At 43.8% G+C, this 18,888-nt stretch overlaps 1 protein-coding gene and 3 pseudogenes across 1 annotated transcript; 1 reads left to right on the top strand and 3 right to left on the bottom strand.

The window, feature by feature from the left end:
- Nucleotides 1-3,067: 3,067 nt before the first annotated feature.
- On the top strand, nt 3,068-7,177 carry LOC145348082 (uncharacterized). Its single transcript, XM_080196223.1, has 3 exons — nt 3,068-3,247; nt 4,201-5,810; nt 6,097-7,177. The coding sequence occupies exons 2-3, from the start codon at nt 4,661-4,663 to the stop codon at nt 6,324-6,326; spliced, it is 1,380 nt and encodes a 459-aa protein (XP_080052349.1). The 5' UTR covers nt 3,068-3,247; nt 4,201-4,660; the 3' UTR covers nt 6,327-7,177.
- Nucleotides 7,178-11,529: 4,352 nt separating this feature from the next.
- Nucleotides 11,530-12,212, bottom strand: LOC145348619 (protein KIBRA pseudogene; annotated as a pseudogene).
- Nucleotides 12,196-13,036, bottom strand: LOC145348618 (protein KIBRA pseudogene; annotated as a pseudogene).
- Nucleotides 13,037-13,308: 272 nt separating this feature from the next.
- On the bottom strand, nt 13,309-17,549 carry LOC145348617 (protein KIBRA-like; annotated as a pseudogene).
- Nucleotides 17,550-18,888: the final 1,339 nt, after the last annotated feature.

Below are 18,888 nucleotides of genomic sequence, written 5' to 3'. Positions count from 1 at the left end.
TCCTCTTGCAGGATGTGGGAGTTCAGGCAGACCTCCGGTATTCCTGACGACAACACCTGCAAAAGATGCATCCAGCTGCAGCTGCTAGCAAAGCGTGTTAGGGAACTAGAGAAGGAGTTTGATGACTTCCATCTAATTCAGGAGAATGAGAAGTATGTAGACAGTAGCTTTCAGGAGGTAGTCACACCTAAGCAGCAGAGCACAGGAAATTGGGTTACTGTAAGGAGAGAAAATAGAAATGTGAAACGGGCAGAGCAGGGTTCCCCTATGGCCATTCCCTTCCTCAACAGGTATACTGAATTGGATACTGTTGTGGGAGATGCTTTACCTGGGACAAGCTGCGACAGCCGGAACTCTGATACTGAGTCTGGTTCTGCAGCGCAAAAGGTGGGAGGAAGAAGAGGAGAGTGGTAGTGATAGGGGACTCAATGGTCAGAGGTACGGACACGAGGTTCTGTGGTCGGGACAGAGACTCCCGCATGGTTTGTTGCCTCCCAAGTGCCAAGGTCAGGGATGTCTCAGATCGCGTGCACAGCGTTCTAAAGTGGGAAGGTGATCAGCCAGATGTGGTGGTACACATCGGTGCCAATGACATAGGTAGGAAGAGTGAGGAGGTCCTAAAGAGAGAGTGTAGAGAGCTTGGAAGGAAGTTAAAAAGCAGGACCCCGAGGGTAGTAATCTCAGGATTGCTACCTGTACTATGTGCCAATGAGGGTAAGAGTAGGATGTTTGGGCGGATCAACACGTGGCTGAGGAACTGGTGTAGGGGGCAGAGTTTCCGATTCTTGGATCATTGGGACATCTTCTGGGGCAGGTGGGACCTGTACAAGAGAGATGGGTTACACCTAAACTACAAGGGGACCAATATACTTGCAGGGAGGTTTGCTAGTGTTATTGGGGAACGTTTAAACTAGATTTGCAGGGGGATGGGAACCAGAGTGCCAGAGCAGATATTGGAGCAGGGGTAAAAAGACAGGTTAGTTCAAGCAAAATCACAAATGGAAGGGTTGAGTGTGGTGGAAATAATCTTCTGAGGTGTGTCTATTTCAATGCCAGGAGTATTGTGGGGAAGGCAGATGAGTTGAAGGCGTGGATTGACATGTGGAAATATGACATTATCCCTCCACCTCTATCACGCCTGAAACATTGGAACCCTGGAACATTGAGCTGCCAGTCCTGCCCCTCCTGTACCCAAGTTTCACTAATGGCTATAAAGATTTTGATGGGTATAGATAGAGTGAATGCAAGCAGGCTTTTTCCACTGAGGCTAGGGGAGAAAAAAAAGCAGAGGGCATGGGTTAAGGGTGAAAGGAGAAAAGTTTAAAGGAATATTAGGGGGGGCAGTTCACGCAGAGAGTGGTGGGAGTGTGGAATGAGCTGCCGGATAAAGTGGTAAATGCGGGGTCACTTTTAACATTTAAGAAAAACTTGGACAGGTTCATGGATGAGAGGGGTGTGGAGGGATGTGGTCTAAGTGCAGGGACTAGGCAAAAAATGGTCCAGCACAGACAAGAAGGGCCAAAAGGCCTGTTTCTGAGCTGTAATTTTCTATGGTTCTGTGGTTCTAAGCTGAAACCAAACTACCTGATTTGTCAGCATGGTGTGTTCCAATCCACCAAAATACTCAGGAGCCTCAAATAAGAGCTCTATACACAATATATTGGTCAATGTCCCTGGGGGCTGGTATACTTTCTCTATCAATGGTTTTAGGATTTCCAAATCACAGGATGCTAAGTGTTTCCCAAAGAAAGACTTATGTTTTCATATCAATTTCCAAAAACCTGTGTCATCTCAATTCCTCGCTTCCTGAAGACATATTTTTGACAGACAATAAAGCAAGGGTTCTGTGGATCAATGTGAAAGCTGAGTTGAGACCATACCCATAACCTGATCAGCTGTGATCTTATTGAATGGCAAAGCAGACTTGAAGGGCTTAATGGCCTTCTTCTGCTCCTAAAGAATGATGAGGATAATCATAATGACATTATGACCTTAATAACATTGCATACTGTTTCTGTTTTTTTTTCAGTAATAATACATATTTTAAGATCATGAACTTTCTTTTTCTCCCTCTCAATTTTCTAATGCTGAACAAGAGAATAAGTGAGAGAATAGATAGAGAGATGTATAGCAAGGAGGAAGAGAGCTAGGAGGAGGAGGTAAGAGGAGGGGGGTAGGAGAATGAAAATGGAAAGATAGAAACAGAACAAACAGAGGAGGAGGAAAGATAAGAGGAGATAACAGAAAGAGAATAAATTACTTCATTAAATTGAATGCAACACTCAGAGAGCAGCAGTAGAGGTCACTGGACTTTTATGGAATAGTTGTGTTGGCAGTGATTGATAACACTCACTTGGCATTGAAGGTCACCTGAGAAGACTCAAAGCTCCCTGAACAGAAAATAATTCCCTTCCTTCATGTAGTGTGTAATGACCGTCTGAGAATACTCCATTTGAACCTCACACACTGGATCACCCCACAATGCTTTCATTGTCAGAAACTCAGACATCACATCCATATTCAGGGAAACTGTGACCAGATGATCAGCTGATTTGGGACAATGTTCATCCCTTCCTTCTGTGACTGGTGTCACCATTTTATGTACAACATACTATGGATGAGGTTTTGTTTAGGTTTGATGTCCATGTCTTTCTGAGGGAATCTGTAAATACTTGGACAAGCTTTTCTCTCCCTCCCAAATGTACCTGTCTCCTGTACCCAAGTCTTCTTTGTCCCTTACTTCTGTGCCCCTGTATTTCCTGGGTTCATTTCCCTCCCGTCTTCCTCTCCATCCTCTCTTCTATACAGGTGCTGACCTCACCACTACACATCACTGCCTTGGATGCTGTGGGTCTTCCTCTTCTGATCTGCTGTCAAACACATCCCAGGCTACACATACCACACTGATGTCAGTTTAAAAGTCTCCGAAGATGAAGAATGTTATTCCCACACTAGAAATCTCTGTGAAATATTTACCAGGGGAACTCAAACAGCATCTACAATAAGTGAGGTTTTATTCAGACGGGACAATGACAAGTTTAAATCCCCACCTGATCTGCTGCTCAAAGTCGCCTCCGTTTCCCTGGTCAGTTTCCCAAACTTCAGGAAACTCCTGTTACTCCAGAAATATTTGGATTGGCTGTGAGAGACGTCAATCAGAGAGCCCACCCACTCTGACCATTCTCTCCTCTTCCTCTTTCACAGCTGCTTCACTTCCTGTAGGGACTGAAAACCAAGTCAGGAGATGGTGAGTGAAGGAGCAGAATTTATAATAATTACATTGCATCATATCCACACTAATGTTCAGGCAGTCTGACTATCCTGTGGGGAATCAGGTGTGGAAATGCCCCTTATGCTGTGTGAGAAGATCCAGCTGAGAGACCTGTTTACTCGGTGCTTTGTGCTGAGCTGTTTGATTGGAGCTGTGTGTTGGATATTGAGTGTGTTTATTGGAAGCATTTCCCTTCTGATTTACAGGCTGAGTTTTGTTGATGGGTCATTGCTGAATATGAGAAGGTGAGGTCTAATTATTTTGGGAGGGGCAGAGGCACATTTATTGAAATGTCTCTTAATGTCTTCTTTAAAGATTTTACCTGAAGGCTTTGGCCTTTCCCAAAATCCTGGGCTTGGATTTGATGAGTTTTGCCCAGTGTTGTGTCTGATAGCTGAATTTGGGATGTGCAGTCTGAGTGAGTGCAGTGTATCTAATTTCCCAGGATAAACCAGAATCCTTTAGCCAGCTAAACTGAAGTGATATTTTCCTTAGCTTCTTGCAGTTCCTGTCCAGTGTGTTTGTTGCAAATAATTGGGAAAAGTGGAGAAATTTCAAAATCTCCATTGAATTTACATTTTTCCTGCGTGTTTAAGGTGAAACTGGACTTTGACAACACGACACAAGCTAATAGTAATTTTACAGTCTGCCAGACTGTCTTTGGCATTGCTATCATGATGCCTGAGAATTTGTTGGCTGGGCAGAGGAAAGAAAGCCACATGTCTGTTACTGGTCACCATCCTGTGTCCCTGCTGGAAGCAGAGTGTGTGTGAATTCAGGTGAGGAACAATAAAGGACTTGTACCTGATCCCCACGTAGAAGAATAGCAGACTGGCACTCAATGTGAAATGGTGTCGATTGGTGTCAGCCCCTTCAGCAAAGGAGAAGAGAGAATGGGGGAAATCAAGTTTTCTTTTCCTTTTTTACAGAATGATTGCATTGTACTACACAAAGAGTATCGTGAGGATGGACACTGCTGATGGATCCTAATCACCACTCAAGGAACAACACAACTGTAGGAAGACACCTAGTCCCTTCACAGCATTGCCCAACACAGAGACGGTTGGGCACTGAAACCGTCATCTGGAAATCGCTTGGATCATGGGATATTTGAGATATCATCAGATCTGAAACTGGTCAGCAATGTAGACGCTTCCATCAGAGTTAATCTTTCCAAAGGTTCAGCTGTGGATGATCAGTCAGGGTGAGGCTGGGAAGAAGTGAGAGTGGGCTTCAAGTGTGGTGAGAGTTTCAATCAGTCTTTGAACCTCAAGAACGACTGACTCTTTCTTTATAGGTGAGAGGCTGTGCAAGTGGTGGAAGTCTCTACCATCTCACCTAATATGTAGGATACATCTGTAAAACATCTGTCAAATCAACAGCAGCTCCATGGCAGAGAAACAATTCAGGTGTGAAGTTTGTGGTAAAGCTTTTCTGAAATCGTCAGGCCTCATAATACACCAAAGGATTCACACAGGGGAGAAACCCTTCAGTTGTGATATATGTGAGGCGGCTTTCACTAGTTCATCCAAGCTGCTGAGGCACCATCGCATTCACACAGGTGAGAAACCATTCATTTGTGAAATTTGCAACAAATCATTCTTGCAGTCATCAGATCTCCGTGTCCACCATCGCACTCACACAGGCGAGAAACCATTCACATGTGAGGTCTGTGATGAATCATTCACACAGTCATCGACCCTCCGTGTTCACCAACGCATTCACACCGGAGAGAAACCATTCAAGTGCAAGGTGTGCGACAAATCGTTCTCAGATTCATCAGCCCTCCGGAGACACCGACGCATTCACACTGGGGAGAAACCATTCAGATGTGAGGTATGTGACAAATCATTCTTGCAGTCATTTGATCTACGTGTACACCTACGCACTCACACAGGAGAGAGACCATTCACGTGTGAGGTTTGTGATGAATCATTCACTCAGTCATCGAGCCTAAATGTTCACAAACGCACTCACACAGGGGAGAGACCATTTACGTGTAAGGTGTGTGATAAATCATTCTCATGGTCGTCAACCCTCCGTCTCCATCGACGCACTCATACAGGGGAAAGACCGTACACGTGCGAGGTATGTGACGAATCATTTTTGTGGTCATCAACTCTCCGAATCCATCAACGTATTCACACAGGGGAGAAACCATTCAAGTGTGAAGTGTGTGAGAAATCATTTGCACAGTCATCTAATCTACTTGTACATCAACGTACTCACACAGGAGAAAGACCGTTCACATGCGAGGTCTGTGAGGAATCATTCTCGCGGGCATCAACCCTTCGTGTCCACCAACAAATTCACACAGGCAAGAAACCATTTCAGTGTCAAGTTTGTGACAAATCATTTGCTAGGTTATCCAATCTCCATGTCCACCAACGCACTCATACAGGAGAAAAACCGTTTACATGTGAGGTTTGTGACGAATCTTTCACACAGTCATCGAACCTCCGTGTCCACCAACGCGTTCATACTGGGGAGAAACCATTCCAATGTGAAGTGTGTAACAAATCATTCTCACGGGCTGAGAATCTCTGTTTACACCGACGGAACCACTGGAGTGAGACCTTTTGAAGTGTGAGGTGCGTATATACCAATGCATTTACATTGGGGAGAAATCATTCAAGCGGGGTGTGTGACAAATCATTTTTAGATTCATTGAAATTCCTGTTCCATCAGACTGTCCACAGCGGACAGAAACTAATAATATGTGTTATGTATGACAAAATGTTATTGGATTCATTGAACTGCAGAAGCCAACACATTCAGACAGGAGAGGCAGTTGAATTGTGTGGTATGTGACAAAGCCTTTTCACAGTTATCGAAGCATCTGATCCTGAGGATCCACAAAGGGAAGAAACCATTCACATGTGATGTGTGTGACAAATCATTCTCCACAGTTATGGAACCTCTGCACACCCCAACATGTCACACAGGAGAGGAGCAGTTCAAGTGTGAGGTATCTGACAAAATCTTCACAAAGTTTTTCAAAGTTCCTGTCCAGATAGTTCACACCGAAGAAACCGTTGAAATGTGGAAAGCGTAACAGATCACTCTTACAATCATATAAACTCCTGCTATATCCAAGGATTCACATAAGGGAATAGGATTCTCAGTGTGAATTTTGGGAGAAAATTTTCTTGACGTTTTGATTCGAGATATTACTGTAAGTTCTGTCAGAAATCCTTCACACAGTTGTTGGTCCTCCTGGAACTACTTGGCCTAACTCTTGCCAATCGGTGATAAGAATGTGAATCTCTACTAAGCTCACTACAGAGCATGATCAGTGGTATTGAGACTTAGAACAAGAAGCAGCATTCACTCACATCAAACAGCTTGTAATGACAACGCCAGTGCTGAGGTACTGTGATGTCAATGATGAAGTTGCCCTGCAGTGAGATGCTGGTGAAACAGGACTTGGAGCAACCCTCATGCAGCAAGGATAACCAGCTGTGTTTGTATCCAGAGCATAAGCGCAAACTGACCGATGCTATGCACAGACTGAGAAAGAATGCCTGGTTATTGTCTTTGCTTCTGAGCATTTCAACCAGTGCCTATTTGAAAGAGTGAAAGTGATGGTAGAGTCTGATCACAAGTCACTTCAAAGCATCTTTCTCAAACTGCTTCTATCCTCTCCAAAGTGTTTATAAAGGATGTTACTTTGTTGGCAGATAAATCATTGGGCAGTGAACCCTGAACACTGTACAGATTATATGTGCAATGTCTGTGTTAGGGACAGACAAAATCAGAACAAGCTGAAAAGAACAGAATCCTTTTGTTCAAGTGGACTATTTTTTCTGGAATACCTTGTAAATAAAAATGAGGATGTTTGGATAAATCCCTTTATATACTGTGGATCCCATATATCACTCTAATGTCACTATATGTAAATAAAGGTTTGAGACAATAACCGTTTTGCACACCACATGGAACAATGTTTAAAATTCAAATTACTCCAAATTTTTCTGGAGTAACATGAGTTTACTGAAGCTTGGGAAACTGACTGGTGAAACAGAGGGGACTTTGAGCAGCAAATTAGGCTTTAAACTTGTCATTGTCCCATCTGAATAAAACCTCACTTATTGCAGTTGCTGTCTCAGTTCCCCTGGTAAATGTTTGACAGAGATTTCTAGTGTGGAAATAGCATTCTTCATCCTCAGGCTTTCAAATGACAACATCAGTATTGGACGTGTAGCCTTAGATGTGTGTAAACAACAGATGGAAGTGGAACAAGAGAGGAAGATCCATAGCATTCAAGACAATGATGATGTGCAGTGATAGGATCAACACATGTTCGGAAGTGAGAGAGAGGAACTGGAAGAAGGGGCCACGGCAAGGTGGGAACATGGAAGATAGGGTGTCATGCTGTGATTTAGGAGTGGTACAGTCATTGGGGAGTGTTTGTTACTCAGAATCTGTGACTGAGTGAGTGACTGATTCAGAAACTGACTCTGTGACTAGGGGAGTGACTATGACTGGGAGATTGATTCTGTGATTGGGGGAGTACCTTGGGAATTGATTCTTGCCAGAACACTCTGCCAGATTTTCACATCTCAGCTGATGCCAAAACCCTTCATAGCTGTGCATCTCATCCCTCACCTGATCCCAAGTACCTTTGCACCTTTACATCTAGTGGTGGGAGAGTGTTCTGTAGACCAATATGATTGAGGAATACCAAGGATTTTCAGACAGTCGATGATCGTTGAATGGAGATCTTGTGGTGCAGTGGGTAGTTTCTCTTCCTTTGAAGCAGAAGCTCTTGGTCTGAGTCCCACTCCTGGACTTCTTGGCTAAGGAAGGTATGTTCATAAAATGACCATACAGGTTGAAAGTGCACCTGTAAACCCTCCCAACAGGTGGTAAGAGTGGGAGAGATTTCTGGTTAGCCATGCAATGAAAAGAAATTGGAGTCTCCACCATCACTAACCATAGCTCCAAGCTACAACATGCTGTAAAATTTGCCTGAGCAACTGAAGACGTCTGGTTGGACTGGATCAGATTGGTGCCAACAGCACGGGGTTCAATTCCTGTTCTGGCTGGGGTAGATTTGGGATCTACCACCTTACCATTACTGTAGTGAGGACCATTGCAATGTGGGTCAGACCTGCCTTTTCATAAGAACATAAGAAATAGGAGCAGGAGTAGGCCATTTAGCCCCTCGAGCCTGCCCCGCCATTCAATAAGATCATGGCTGATCTGTCGTGGCTCAGTTCCACATTCCCACCCTCTCCCCATAACCCTTAATCCCCTTGCCTATCAAAAACCTATCAACCCGCGTCTTAAAAATATTGAGCGAGGCAGCCTCCACCACTTCAACAGGCAGAGAATTCCAGAGATTCACCACCCTTTGAGTGAAGAAGTTCCTCCTCAACTCTGTTCTAAACCGCCCCCCCTTTATCTTGAGGCTGTGCCCTCTAGTCCTACTGTGCTTTCTGAGCGGGAAGAGCCTCTCCACCTCTATCCGATCCATCCCATTCAACATCTTATATGTCTCAATGAGATCTCCCCTCATTCTTCTAAACTCTAACGAGTACAAGCCTAGTTTATTCAGCCTCTCCTCATAGTTCAACCCCGTCAACTCCGGAATCAGCCTAGTAAACCTCCTCTGCACTCCCTCCAAGGCCAAAATATCCTTGCGTAAGTGCAGCGACCAAAATTGCACACAGTACTCCAGCTGCGGCCTCACCAGTGCCCTATACAGCTGCAGCAAGACCTCCCTACTTTTATATTCAATCCCCCTTGCTATGAAGGCCAGCATCCCATTTGCCTTCCTGACCACCTGCAGGCTGGGTTTTTGCGACTCATGCACAAAGACCCCAAGGTCCCTCTGCACCGTCGCATGCTGCAGTTTTTCGACACGTAAGTAATAGTCCTTCCTACCATTATTCCTACCAAAGTGGACAACCTCACACTTGCCAACATTAAATTCCATTTGCCAGTTCCTGGCCCATTCGCTCAGCCTATCTAGATCCTTCTGCAGACTCTCCACACAATTTGCCATTCCACCAATCTTGGTGTCATCAGCAAATTTTGACACCATACACTCGGTTCCCTCCTCCAGATCATCTATATAAATGGTAAATAGCTGAGGCCCCAGCACCGACCCCTGGGGCACTCCACTAGTCACCAACCGCCAATCCGAATAGCACCCATTGACCCCCACTCTCTGCCTCCTATTTGACAGCCAATCCTCTATCCACACTAACACCCTACCCCCAACTCCATGCCCCCTGACCTTCTGTAATAACCTCTTGTGAGGCACCTTGTCAAACGTCTTCTGAAAATCAAGAAACACCACATCCACTGGTTCTCCTCTATCCACCGCCCTAGACACATCCTCATAGAACTCCAATAAATTCGTCAGACACGACTTCCCCTTAACGAAACTGTGCTGTGTCTGCTGTACCAAACAATTCTCCTGAAGATGCCTTGCAATTTTCTCCTGGATCACGGATTCTAACATTTTTCCTACAACAGACGTTAAACTAACCGGCCTATAATTCTTCGCCTTTTGCCTGCTACCCTTCTTAAACAACGGCGTAATGTTAGCCGTTTTCCAATCTTCCGGCACTTCCCCGGAATCCAGCGACGTTTGGAAAATAATCACCAAGGCATCCACTATCACCTCCGCCATTTCTTTCAGAACCCTTGGGTGCATTCCATCCGGTCCTGGGGACTTGTCCACAATCAGTTCCCTCCAGTCTGTCGAGCACCGCCTCTCTAGTAACAATAATGTCATTCAGGCCCTCCACTCCTACCATCTTTCCATCGTTAACACCCGGCAAATTATTCACGTCCTCCTCCGTGAAGACCGAAACAAAAAAGTTATTCAAGGCCTCAGCCATTTCCCCATCCCCTACCACTAAGCCCCCCCTCTCATCCTCTAAGGGTCCAACGTTCACCCTAGTCAGCCTCTTCCTTTTTATGTATTTATAAAAACTCTTGCTATCCTTTTTTATATTAAGTGCTAGCCCAGCTTCATAGTTTATCCTACCCTTCTTTATCAGCTTCTTTGTCATTCTTTGTTGACATTTAAACGTCTCCCAATCCTCTTCTTGCCCACTACTCTTAGCTACTCTAAACGCATCCGCTTTTAATTCAACACTTTCCTTCACCTCCTTCGTTATCCACGGCTGATTATCTCTCCTCCTATGATCCTTTTTAACCATCGGAATAAATTTCTGCTGAGCACCAAGAAAGATCTCCTTAAAGATCCTCCACTGTTCCTCAGCAGACCTACCTTCCAACGCGCTCCCCCAATCAACATTCGCCAATTCCTCTCTCATCCTACCGTACTCCCCTCTGTTCAAACAAAGGACACATGTCCGGGAACCCACTTTCTCCTCTTCCATCTGCATCAGAAACTCCACCAAACAATGATCACTCTTCCCAAGAGGATCCTTCACCACAAGGTCCCTAATTCTACCCGCCTCATTACATAACACCAGATCCAAGATAGCTCGCTCCCTCGTCGGCTCCAACACACACTGTTCGAGGAAACTATCCCGGCAGCATTCCAAGAACTCCTCCTCAAGCCCGCCGTGTCCAACATGGGTCGATCAATCAATATGTAGATTGAAATCCCCCATAATTATCCCCGTTCCATTCCTGCACGCCGCATTTATTTGCGCGTTAACAGCCTGCCCCACCTCCAGATCATTATTCGGGGGCCTATAGATGACACCCACCAGCGTCTTCCTCCCTTTGCTGTTCCTAATCTCCACCCACAACGATTCCACTTTCTGCTCTTTGGTTCCTATATCATCCCTTACTACCACCCTGATGCTATCCTTGCTATCATTTTACTTGGTGCTTCAACTCTCCATTGCAGCTTAATATTTAAAAAACTAATTACTGTACAATAAGCTGAAAACAACATTTCCTTTTGAAAGTATTTTCAATTCATTTTGTTCTCAATGTCTTTTTTTTACAAAAATGTTTGAAATATAAACTGTACAAATTAATTTAATATCAATCTATGCTGCGTTTTCTCTCCAAGACTTCAATATATAATTAACTTGCAAGTCTGTATATATACAAACAATGCAGTGACTTCAGAAGTTTTCTAAAATTTACAAAATATATCTTATCCATCACAATACGCAAAACCATCAGTTAAACCCTATTTTTAAAAAAGCACGAGCAGGAACGAGTTCTGCCTGGAATTCAGATATTTTATGCCAATGATACATCATCAGCAGTAATAGGAGGATAGCTCCCATTCCTAGTGTGAAAAAAGCCACCTTCTCTCAGAATGATTGTGTCTCTAGAGGCTCTTTGTGACTCTGTTCTCATAACTTATGCACCTCTTTAAATGTCTTCTTCATAAGTCTTTGAACTTTGTTCTCCTGTTTCTATTGTTCTTTGTCTGTTTTTCAACTAGCTTCAGAAGGGTCTGAAATCTCTCAACCTCTTGCATTCATTGAGGCAGTTCTGTTTCTCCCCTGGTTTTGGCCTTATCAATTTGTTGTTTCAGGTCCTTCACAATGTCCAGTTCCTGAGTGACCTGTGTTAGCTGCTTCTCGATGTCTGCAGATCCCAGTCCAAATCCAAAGAAGTTCACATCAGACTCTGATCCCTCCCTTCTACTTAAAGACATTTTCATTGTAAACTGCACTGTTCCATGACATTCTGAAAAAAAAGGGGGGGCGGGCTCTTGGATAAGGTTGAGCTGTCACTATCACTTTGATTTAGCCTACACACATAGGGATTCTGTGCGCCTGAAGAGAAGGTCTTTGAACAAATAATGGCACTGCTTCTCACAAATGGGCTCTGTTGCGCAGCGTGGGTCTTCTATCTTTTGGATGCAAAGCAGAGTTGGCTGCCACAGTCTCCTCTGTGTTGTTCTCTTTAGCAACCTTTGGAACTATTGCTGTGAGCACTGACTGATCCTCAGGCTGTTCATTGGCATTCTCAGCATTTTTTTATTCATTTTTCTACTGTATTCCATCATTGTATTCTTGTTCTTCCCCTTCTTGGCCTCTGCATTTTTATTGTGTTCACTTTCCTCTTCTGGCACACCTGGCTTTTCTTCTCCCAGGGTCAACACATTTTTTGTTTTTTTTCCTAGTCTCTCTATACTGCTTGCATTTCTGCAATTGTTTGTTCTGGGAGTGCAGACACAGAATCTTTTATTCTGTTGTGGAGAGTTTACTTTCTGATTGAAGAACATCTTCACTTTGCGTACCGTGCTTCATGCTTTGCTCCTATAGATAATGAAGATTAAGCAGGTTGTACCAGTGTGTTGACCACTTTCCAGATCTGTTCACATTTGCCAAGCTGATGTGAGCATTACCCAAACATTCTTCTCAATAAGAGTTATCTACTGAACAAACATCAACTCAGAGAGTCTTCTGACACAAAGCAGAAAAAGAAAAAGCAATCCAAAAGACTTCATTGAATGTCAGGCTTTCAGCAGTTGTTGATGCTTTGGTGAGAAACAGACTCGCATTTTCAGAGCATGGCAGCACAGCCACATGGATATGAAGTGTATGGTTCTGTAGTAAGGAAAATGCTGCTAGATTGCTCAACTGACTAATATCGCAAATCTTTTGCTTTTATTATTATACTTGATTACAATCTGGAGTCAGGAAGCTCCTGGTGCTTCAATTTCATCATCATCCTCAAAAAAATACATCTTCTATTTCACAAGATCTTTTGAGAGCTTCATATACACCACTGCCACCTTGCCACTGACTTGTCTATTATGGCCACAGAAACACAGATAATTTTGTGATGGATTGCTGGTCCAGCCATGTCTGTTTGAGTGCTGGCATCTTCTGCTGGTTTTAGTAGAAACTCCCAATTCTTCACTCAGTGCTTTTGATGAGTTGCTAGAAAGTCCAGATGCTGATCCATTTCCAGATTTCAAGTTTAAACAGGACAAAAAAACCTTACCTGGTGGCGTAGATCTTGAAGAAATCTGATCATCTTCAATATGTAAACCGACGTTAGCAATATTAGCAAGCATTCCTGTATCTTCAAAGTCTGTAGCGGCTCCCTTGAAGGAACCAAAAAATGAGGGCCTATTACATTATTGTAGTAGATCTGGGCAGTGATAAGGAGGACAAGGAAGATCTAGGTGACAATGAAGTCAGAGACTTGGGAGTCCCAGACAAACATCTCCGTGTGTGAATCTTGCTTGAGGTTCCATGAATATCTATGTAAGAGGAGCCATTCCAAAAACTGACCATCCTGTTTTTGTGAATGTTCGTTATGGAGCCTGTTGGCCTACTGCCTGAAGGGTCCTTCAAGGTATCTAGTTTCTGCCTGGAATCTGTAAGTCTACTATCCAATCTGGGTGATCATTAATACAGGTCAGTAAAACTAACAGAACTTGAAGATTCTGGGCTAGATACAGCAAGAGGTCCACGGTTGGACGTCAGTGACCCTTTGCTGTTTCCAGATGACAATGAAAGAATGCTGGTTTGTACTTTGTGGCTGTGAGTGCAATGTAGAAGCTAATTATGTTGCTTCTTCAAACTCCCTTAACGAGTTGTTTCTCCTGCTATGCATCTTTATTCTTTCTATCAGTGATTTGCTTTGTGCCTCCTTTGCAGCCTAAAGATCTTCTGACAGTTGCTTTATTTCCATCTTCAGATATTCTACCTGTGTGTCTATTATAAACAGCAGTTCCTTCAACAGTTTTTTCTCCTTCATCAATATCAGCCTGTCTCATTCTGCATCTAATGCTCCTGCCATGTTTCACTTGTAAGCTTAGCCAGTTCAATCTTGGTATTTGCAACCTTCATTTTGAGTCTTCATATTTCAGGCTAAGTCTCACCTTCTTAGCCAGTTTAGTATTATTGCTGGAAACAAAATCTGTTGAAATGTCTGTCTGGCACCCAACCTCTGAGAACTTGCAGCTTACAGGTTGGTTTGTACTTAATGATGCATGACTGACTCACAGATTAGAGTGAAATCCTGCCTCAATTCGGAAACCATCCTTCAATCTGAATAAACTCTGTATGAGATCTGTTTTTCCCTTCTCTCCTGAGCTAACAGCTCTTTTGATGCTTTTCATTTTTATAAAATGAAATCACCTGCGCTCATCAAGTTTGTATCCTCTGAATGCCTGACAATTTTAGATCAATTGCTTTAAGAGTTTCAAATCCTTGTTCTTTGTACTGAAGTCGATTTGATTTGATTTATTATTGTGACATCTATTAACATAACAGTGAAAAGTATTGTTTCTTGCACGCTATACAAAAAAATACTGTTCATTGAGAAGGAAATGAGAGGGTGCAGAATATAGTATTACAGTCATATCTAGGATGTAGAGAAAGATCAACTTGATGCAAGGTAAGTCCATTCAAAAGTCTGACAGCAGCAAGGAAGAAGTTGTTTTTGAGTCGGTTGGTACATAACCTCAGACTTTTGTATCTTTTTCCCAAAGGAAGAAGGTAGAGGCGAGAATGTCCGGAGTGCGTGGGGTTCTTAATTACACTGGCTGCTTTGCCGAGGCAGTGGAAAGTGTAGACAGAGTCAATGAATGGGAGGCTGGTTTGCATGATGGATTGGGCTACACTCACAACCGTTTGCGGTCTTGGGCAGAGCAGGAGCCATACCAAGCTGTGATACAACCAGAAAGAATGTTTTCTATGTTGCATCTGTAAAAGTTGGTGAGAGTCATAGCTGACATGCCAAATTTCCTTAGTCTTCTGAGGAAGTAGAGGCATTGGTGGGCTTTCTTAATTCTAGTGTCAGCATGGGAGGGACCATAGAACATTACAGCGACTGGACAAAGACAGGTTGTTGGTGATCTGGGCACCTAAAAGCTTGAAGTTTTCGACCCTTTCTACTTCATCCCAGTTGATGTAGACAGGGGCATATTCTCCTTTACGTTTCCAGAAGTTGATGATGATATCCTTAATTTCGTTGGCATGGAAGGAGAGATTATTGTTGATGCACCAATTCATCAGATTCTCTGTCTCATTCCTGTACTTTGTCTCATCATTGTTTGAGATCCGACCCGCTACAGTGATGCCATCAACAAAGTTGAAAGTCGAATTGAAGGGGAATTTGGTCACACAGTCATAGGTATATAAGGAGTATAGTGGAGGGAGGGGGTTGACAGCATCGGTATTGAGGATGATTGTGGAGGTGTTGTTGATGCCTGTCTTTACTGATTGTGGTCTGTGAGTTAGGAAGTTCAGGATCAGTCACAGAAGGTGGTGTTGAGACCCAGGCTGTGGATTTTGGAGATGAGTTTCGTGGGAATAATGGTGTTGCAGGCTGAACTGTAATCAATAAATAGGAGTCTGACATAGGTGTCCTTGTTATCCAGGTGTTCCAAGGTTGAGTGCAGGGCCAGGGAGATAGTGTCTGTTATGGACTTGTTGCGACAGTAGGCAAACTGTAGTGGATCCAGGTAGTCCAGGAGGTTGGAATTGATTCTTGCCATGACTAGCCCTTGAAGCACTTCATAATGATGGCTGTCAGAGCCACTGACTGATAGTCATTAAGGCACGCTGCTTGGTTTTTCTTAGGTACCGGGATGATGGTTGTCTTCTTGAAGCATATAGGGCTCTCAGATTGTTGAAAAGAGAGGTTGAAGATGTCTGTGAATCCCGTGCCAGCTGATCCGTGCAGGATCTGAGTGCTCATCCGGGTACCCCATCCAGACCAGCCGCTTTCTGTAGGTTGACCTTTTGAGAAAGCTGTCCTGACATCTGCACTAGTGACCCCATATACAGATTCTTCCAGGGTGAGGGCATGCTCTTGTTGACCTCTTGCTCAAAATGGACGTAGAATGCAATGAGCTCATCAGGGAGGGACACGTTGGAGCTGGCGATTTTACATGCCTTCATCTTGTAGCCTGTTATGTCTTGCAGACCTTGTCATAGTCAGCGGGGTCAGTGTGGCTAACCTGGGACTCTAACTTGGTCTGGCACTGTCTTTTGGCATCTTTGATGGATCTCCTTAGATTGTATCTGACTTTCTTGTATAGTTCAGTGTTGGCTGACTTGAACGCCTCAGACCTGGACCTCAGCAAGCAGTGGATATCCCTGTTCATCCATGGTTTCTGGTTGGGGAACACATGGATTTGCTTCTTTGGCATGCATCATTTGAGACAGTTTATTCACCCTAGATTTTGTTGTTGAAATCTTTGCCTTGAGAATGTCAGGGTCATACTTAGTACTAGATGAAGATCTTGAGAACAAGCTGGTCTGGGAATTAGAATCACCCTCCCAGACATAATTTGAAACATTATGTAGAAGAGCAGCAAGTGTCAGTGTTGTCTAAGTAGTTACCACTTTAAATCAAATCAAACTTTCAAACTGCCTTTATTCACGTTGGGCCAGTTCCAATCTCTGTTACTTTACTTGATAAATTTGCTTCCTGCAGTTAAGGCATCTTGTGCTACAACTAGATAGTCTTTCAACATGCACTCCTATTCTCTTCTCCACGGAGCCCAAGGATCTTCGACTTATGTTGTATGCTTATGGTGATCATTCTAATGGATTCCAACAACAAATGCTTCTTCCCAGCCCAAAGGCAATTCATCTCTTATACAACCACCAAAATGGTTTGGGCCATCTGATGCAGGGATCTACCCAGCTGCTCCACTAGCTTTGTGGTTGCTGTAGGAAAGCTTTTGTCATAGTCAGTCACCTCTTTCCAGCCAGGCAGCAGGGGCAGTTCTCCATTTAGATAGATTCTTCCCACTCAGAAAGGACAGCAGGACTAGAGGGCACAGCCTCAAGATAAGGGGGGGGGGGGCAGTTTAGAACAGAGTTGATGAGGAACTTCTTCACTCAAAGGGTGGTGAATCTCTGGAATTCTCTGTCCATTGAAGTGGTGGAGGCTACCTCACTAAATATATTTAAGTCATGGGTAGATAGGTTTTTGGTAGGCAAGGGAATTAAGGGTTATGGGGAGAAAGCAGGAAAGTGGAACTGAGCCACTTCAGATCAGCCATGATCTTATTGAGTGGCGGGGCAGGCTAGGTGGCCTACTCCTGCTCCTACTACTTATGTTATGTTCTTATTTGTCCTTATTTGTCCTTATTGGAGCTGGGGATATCGAGCAGTGGAGGTTCCTGACTCGCCTGGATTTTATGACCTTGCTAAATCCCGACCGAGGCCAATGGAGATTCTGGGGCAGGCGAGGCGGTAAAATTCTGGCAGATGACCAGCTTCTGATGATCCACTCTGTCCACGCCCCTCACAATCTTGTAGACTTCTATCCGGTTGCCTCTCAGCCCCTGTCGTTCCAGTGAGAACAAACCGAGGTTTTCTAAACTTTCTTCATAGCTAATGCCCTCCATACTAGTCTACATCCTGGTAAATCTTTCCTGTACCCGCTCCAAAACCTCCACATCCTTCTGGTAGTGTGGCGACCAGAATTGAACACTAGATTTCAAGTGCGGCCTAACTAAGATTCTATAAAGCTGCAATATGACTTGCCAATTTTTGAACTCAATGCCCTGGCTGATGAAGGCAAGCATGCCATAAGCCTTCTTGCCTACTAAAATCCTTCCCCAGTACCAAGGCTGTAGGTTGTTTCTCACTCCCAGAGTCTACCCTCTTTTCTCCATCAGTTTCACTTCTTGTGACACCAGGGATTTTGCCACCGTTCACTGTTTCTAGAACCCAGACACAAAGAGCAGCAAGTGTCAGTGTTGTCTAAGTAGTTACCACTTTAAATCAAATCAAACTTTCAAACTGCCAGTTTCCAGGGGGAAAAGCATTCTGTACACAGCCTTGGGACATAACCCCTTAGAAACTGAATCTAATACAACAGAAATATTAAATGTTGTTAGCCATGTTAATTAGCACTCTCCTCTCTGTGTCAGAAAGTTGTAGGTTCCAGTCACAGTCCAGAGACTTGAGCACTGAGGTTGGCACTTCATTGCAGTACTGAGGGAGTGCTCTGCTGTCAGAGGTACCATCTTTCAGATAAGTTAAACCAAGGCCCTGTCTGCCCTCACAGCTGAAAAGATCCCATGACACTATGTGATCGAAGAACAGGGGAGTTAACCCTAATGTGCTGGTCAATATAGATCCCCACAATCAATATAATATCACATGGGAGGTTGCAGTGCACTCATTGGCTGACACGCTTTCGACATTACTACAAGTTGCATGCCATTTTGTGGCATGCCTGGTGCTTTTAAATGCTTGGAGTTTGTGAAAATGCAAGTCTTTCTTTCTTTGGGAAATGTTCTACTTGCTGTGAAATGGAAATTCTAAACTCATTAATGGAGAAAATATACTAGCCCACAGTGACACTGACCGATATATTGTGTACAGGCTCCTTAGTGTTTCAGTGTATAGGAATACAACAGGCTAACAAATCAGGTAAATTGAAGTAAGCTTCAAAATATAAATTTGTTGTGAATTATAAAAGATAAAACATCAGACAATTTCGCTTACCAGAAAATATTCTTAGGGAAAAGTACCGAAGGAAGGTGGCAGATATTCAAGGAATGTGTGTCTGGAGCTCTGAATGACAACGTTCCGATGAGACAAGGGGGTTTTGGTAGGTCGCGGGAACCGTGGTGCACAAAGGCTGTGTTGAACCTAGTCAGGAGGAAAGGGAAGGTGTATAAGAGGTTCAGGGAATTAGGAGAGGTTAAAGATCTTGAGGAGTATAAGGACTGTAGG

Source organism: Carcharhinus amblyrhynchos, chromosome 9 (assembly GCF_965287045.1).
Source record: "Carcharhinus amblyrhynchos chromosome 9, sCarAmb.v2.hapA, whole genome shotgun sequence".
Lineage (NCBI taxonomy): Eukaryota > Metazoa > Chordata > Chondrichthyes > Carcharhiniformes > Carcharhinidae > Carcharhinus > Carcharhinus amblyrhynchos.
Note: the sequence above shows the minus strand (reverse complement) of the source record. Positions and strands in the feature narration are given on the sequence as shown.

Excerpts from the sequence above, each read along its gene's own strand:
- LOC145348082 (XM_080196223.1), top strand. The coding sequence starts at position 4,661 with ATGGCAGAGAAACAATTCAGGTGTGAAGTTTGTGGTAAAGCTTTTCTG. Across the intron at positions 5,811-6,096 it reads ATCATTCTCACGGGCTGAGA|AGTTATCGAAGCATCTGATC; the intron begins ATCTCTGTTTAC and ends AAGCCTTTTCAC.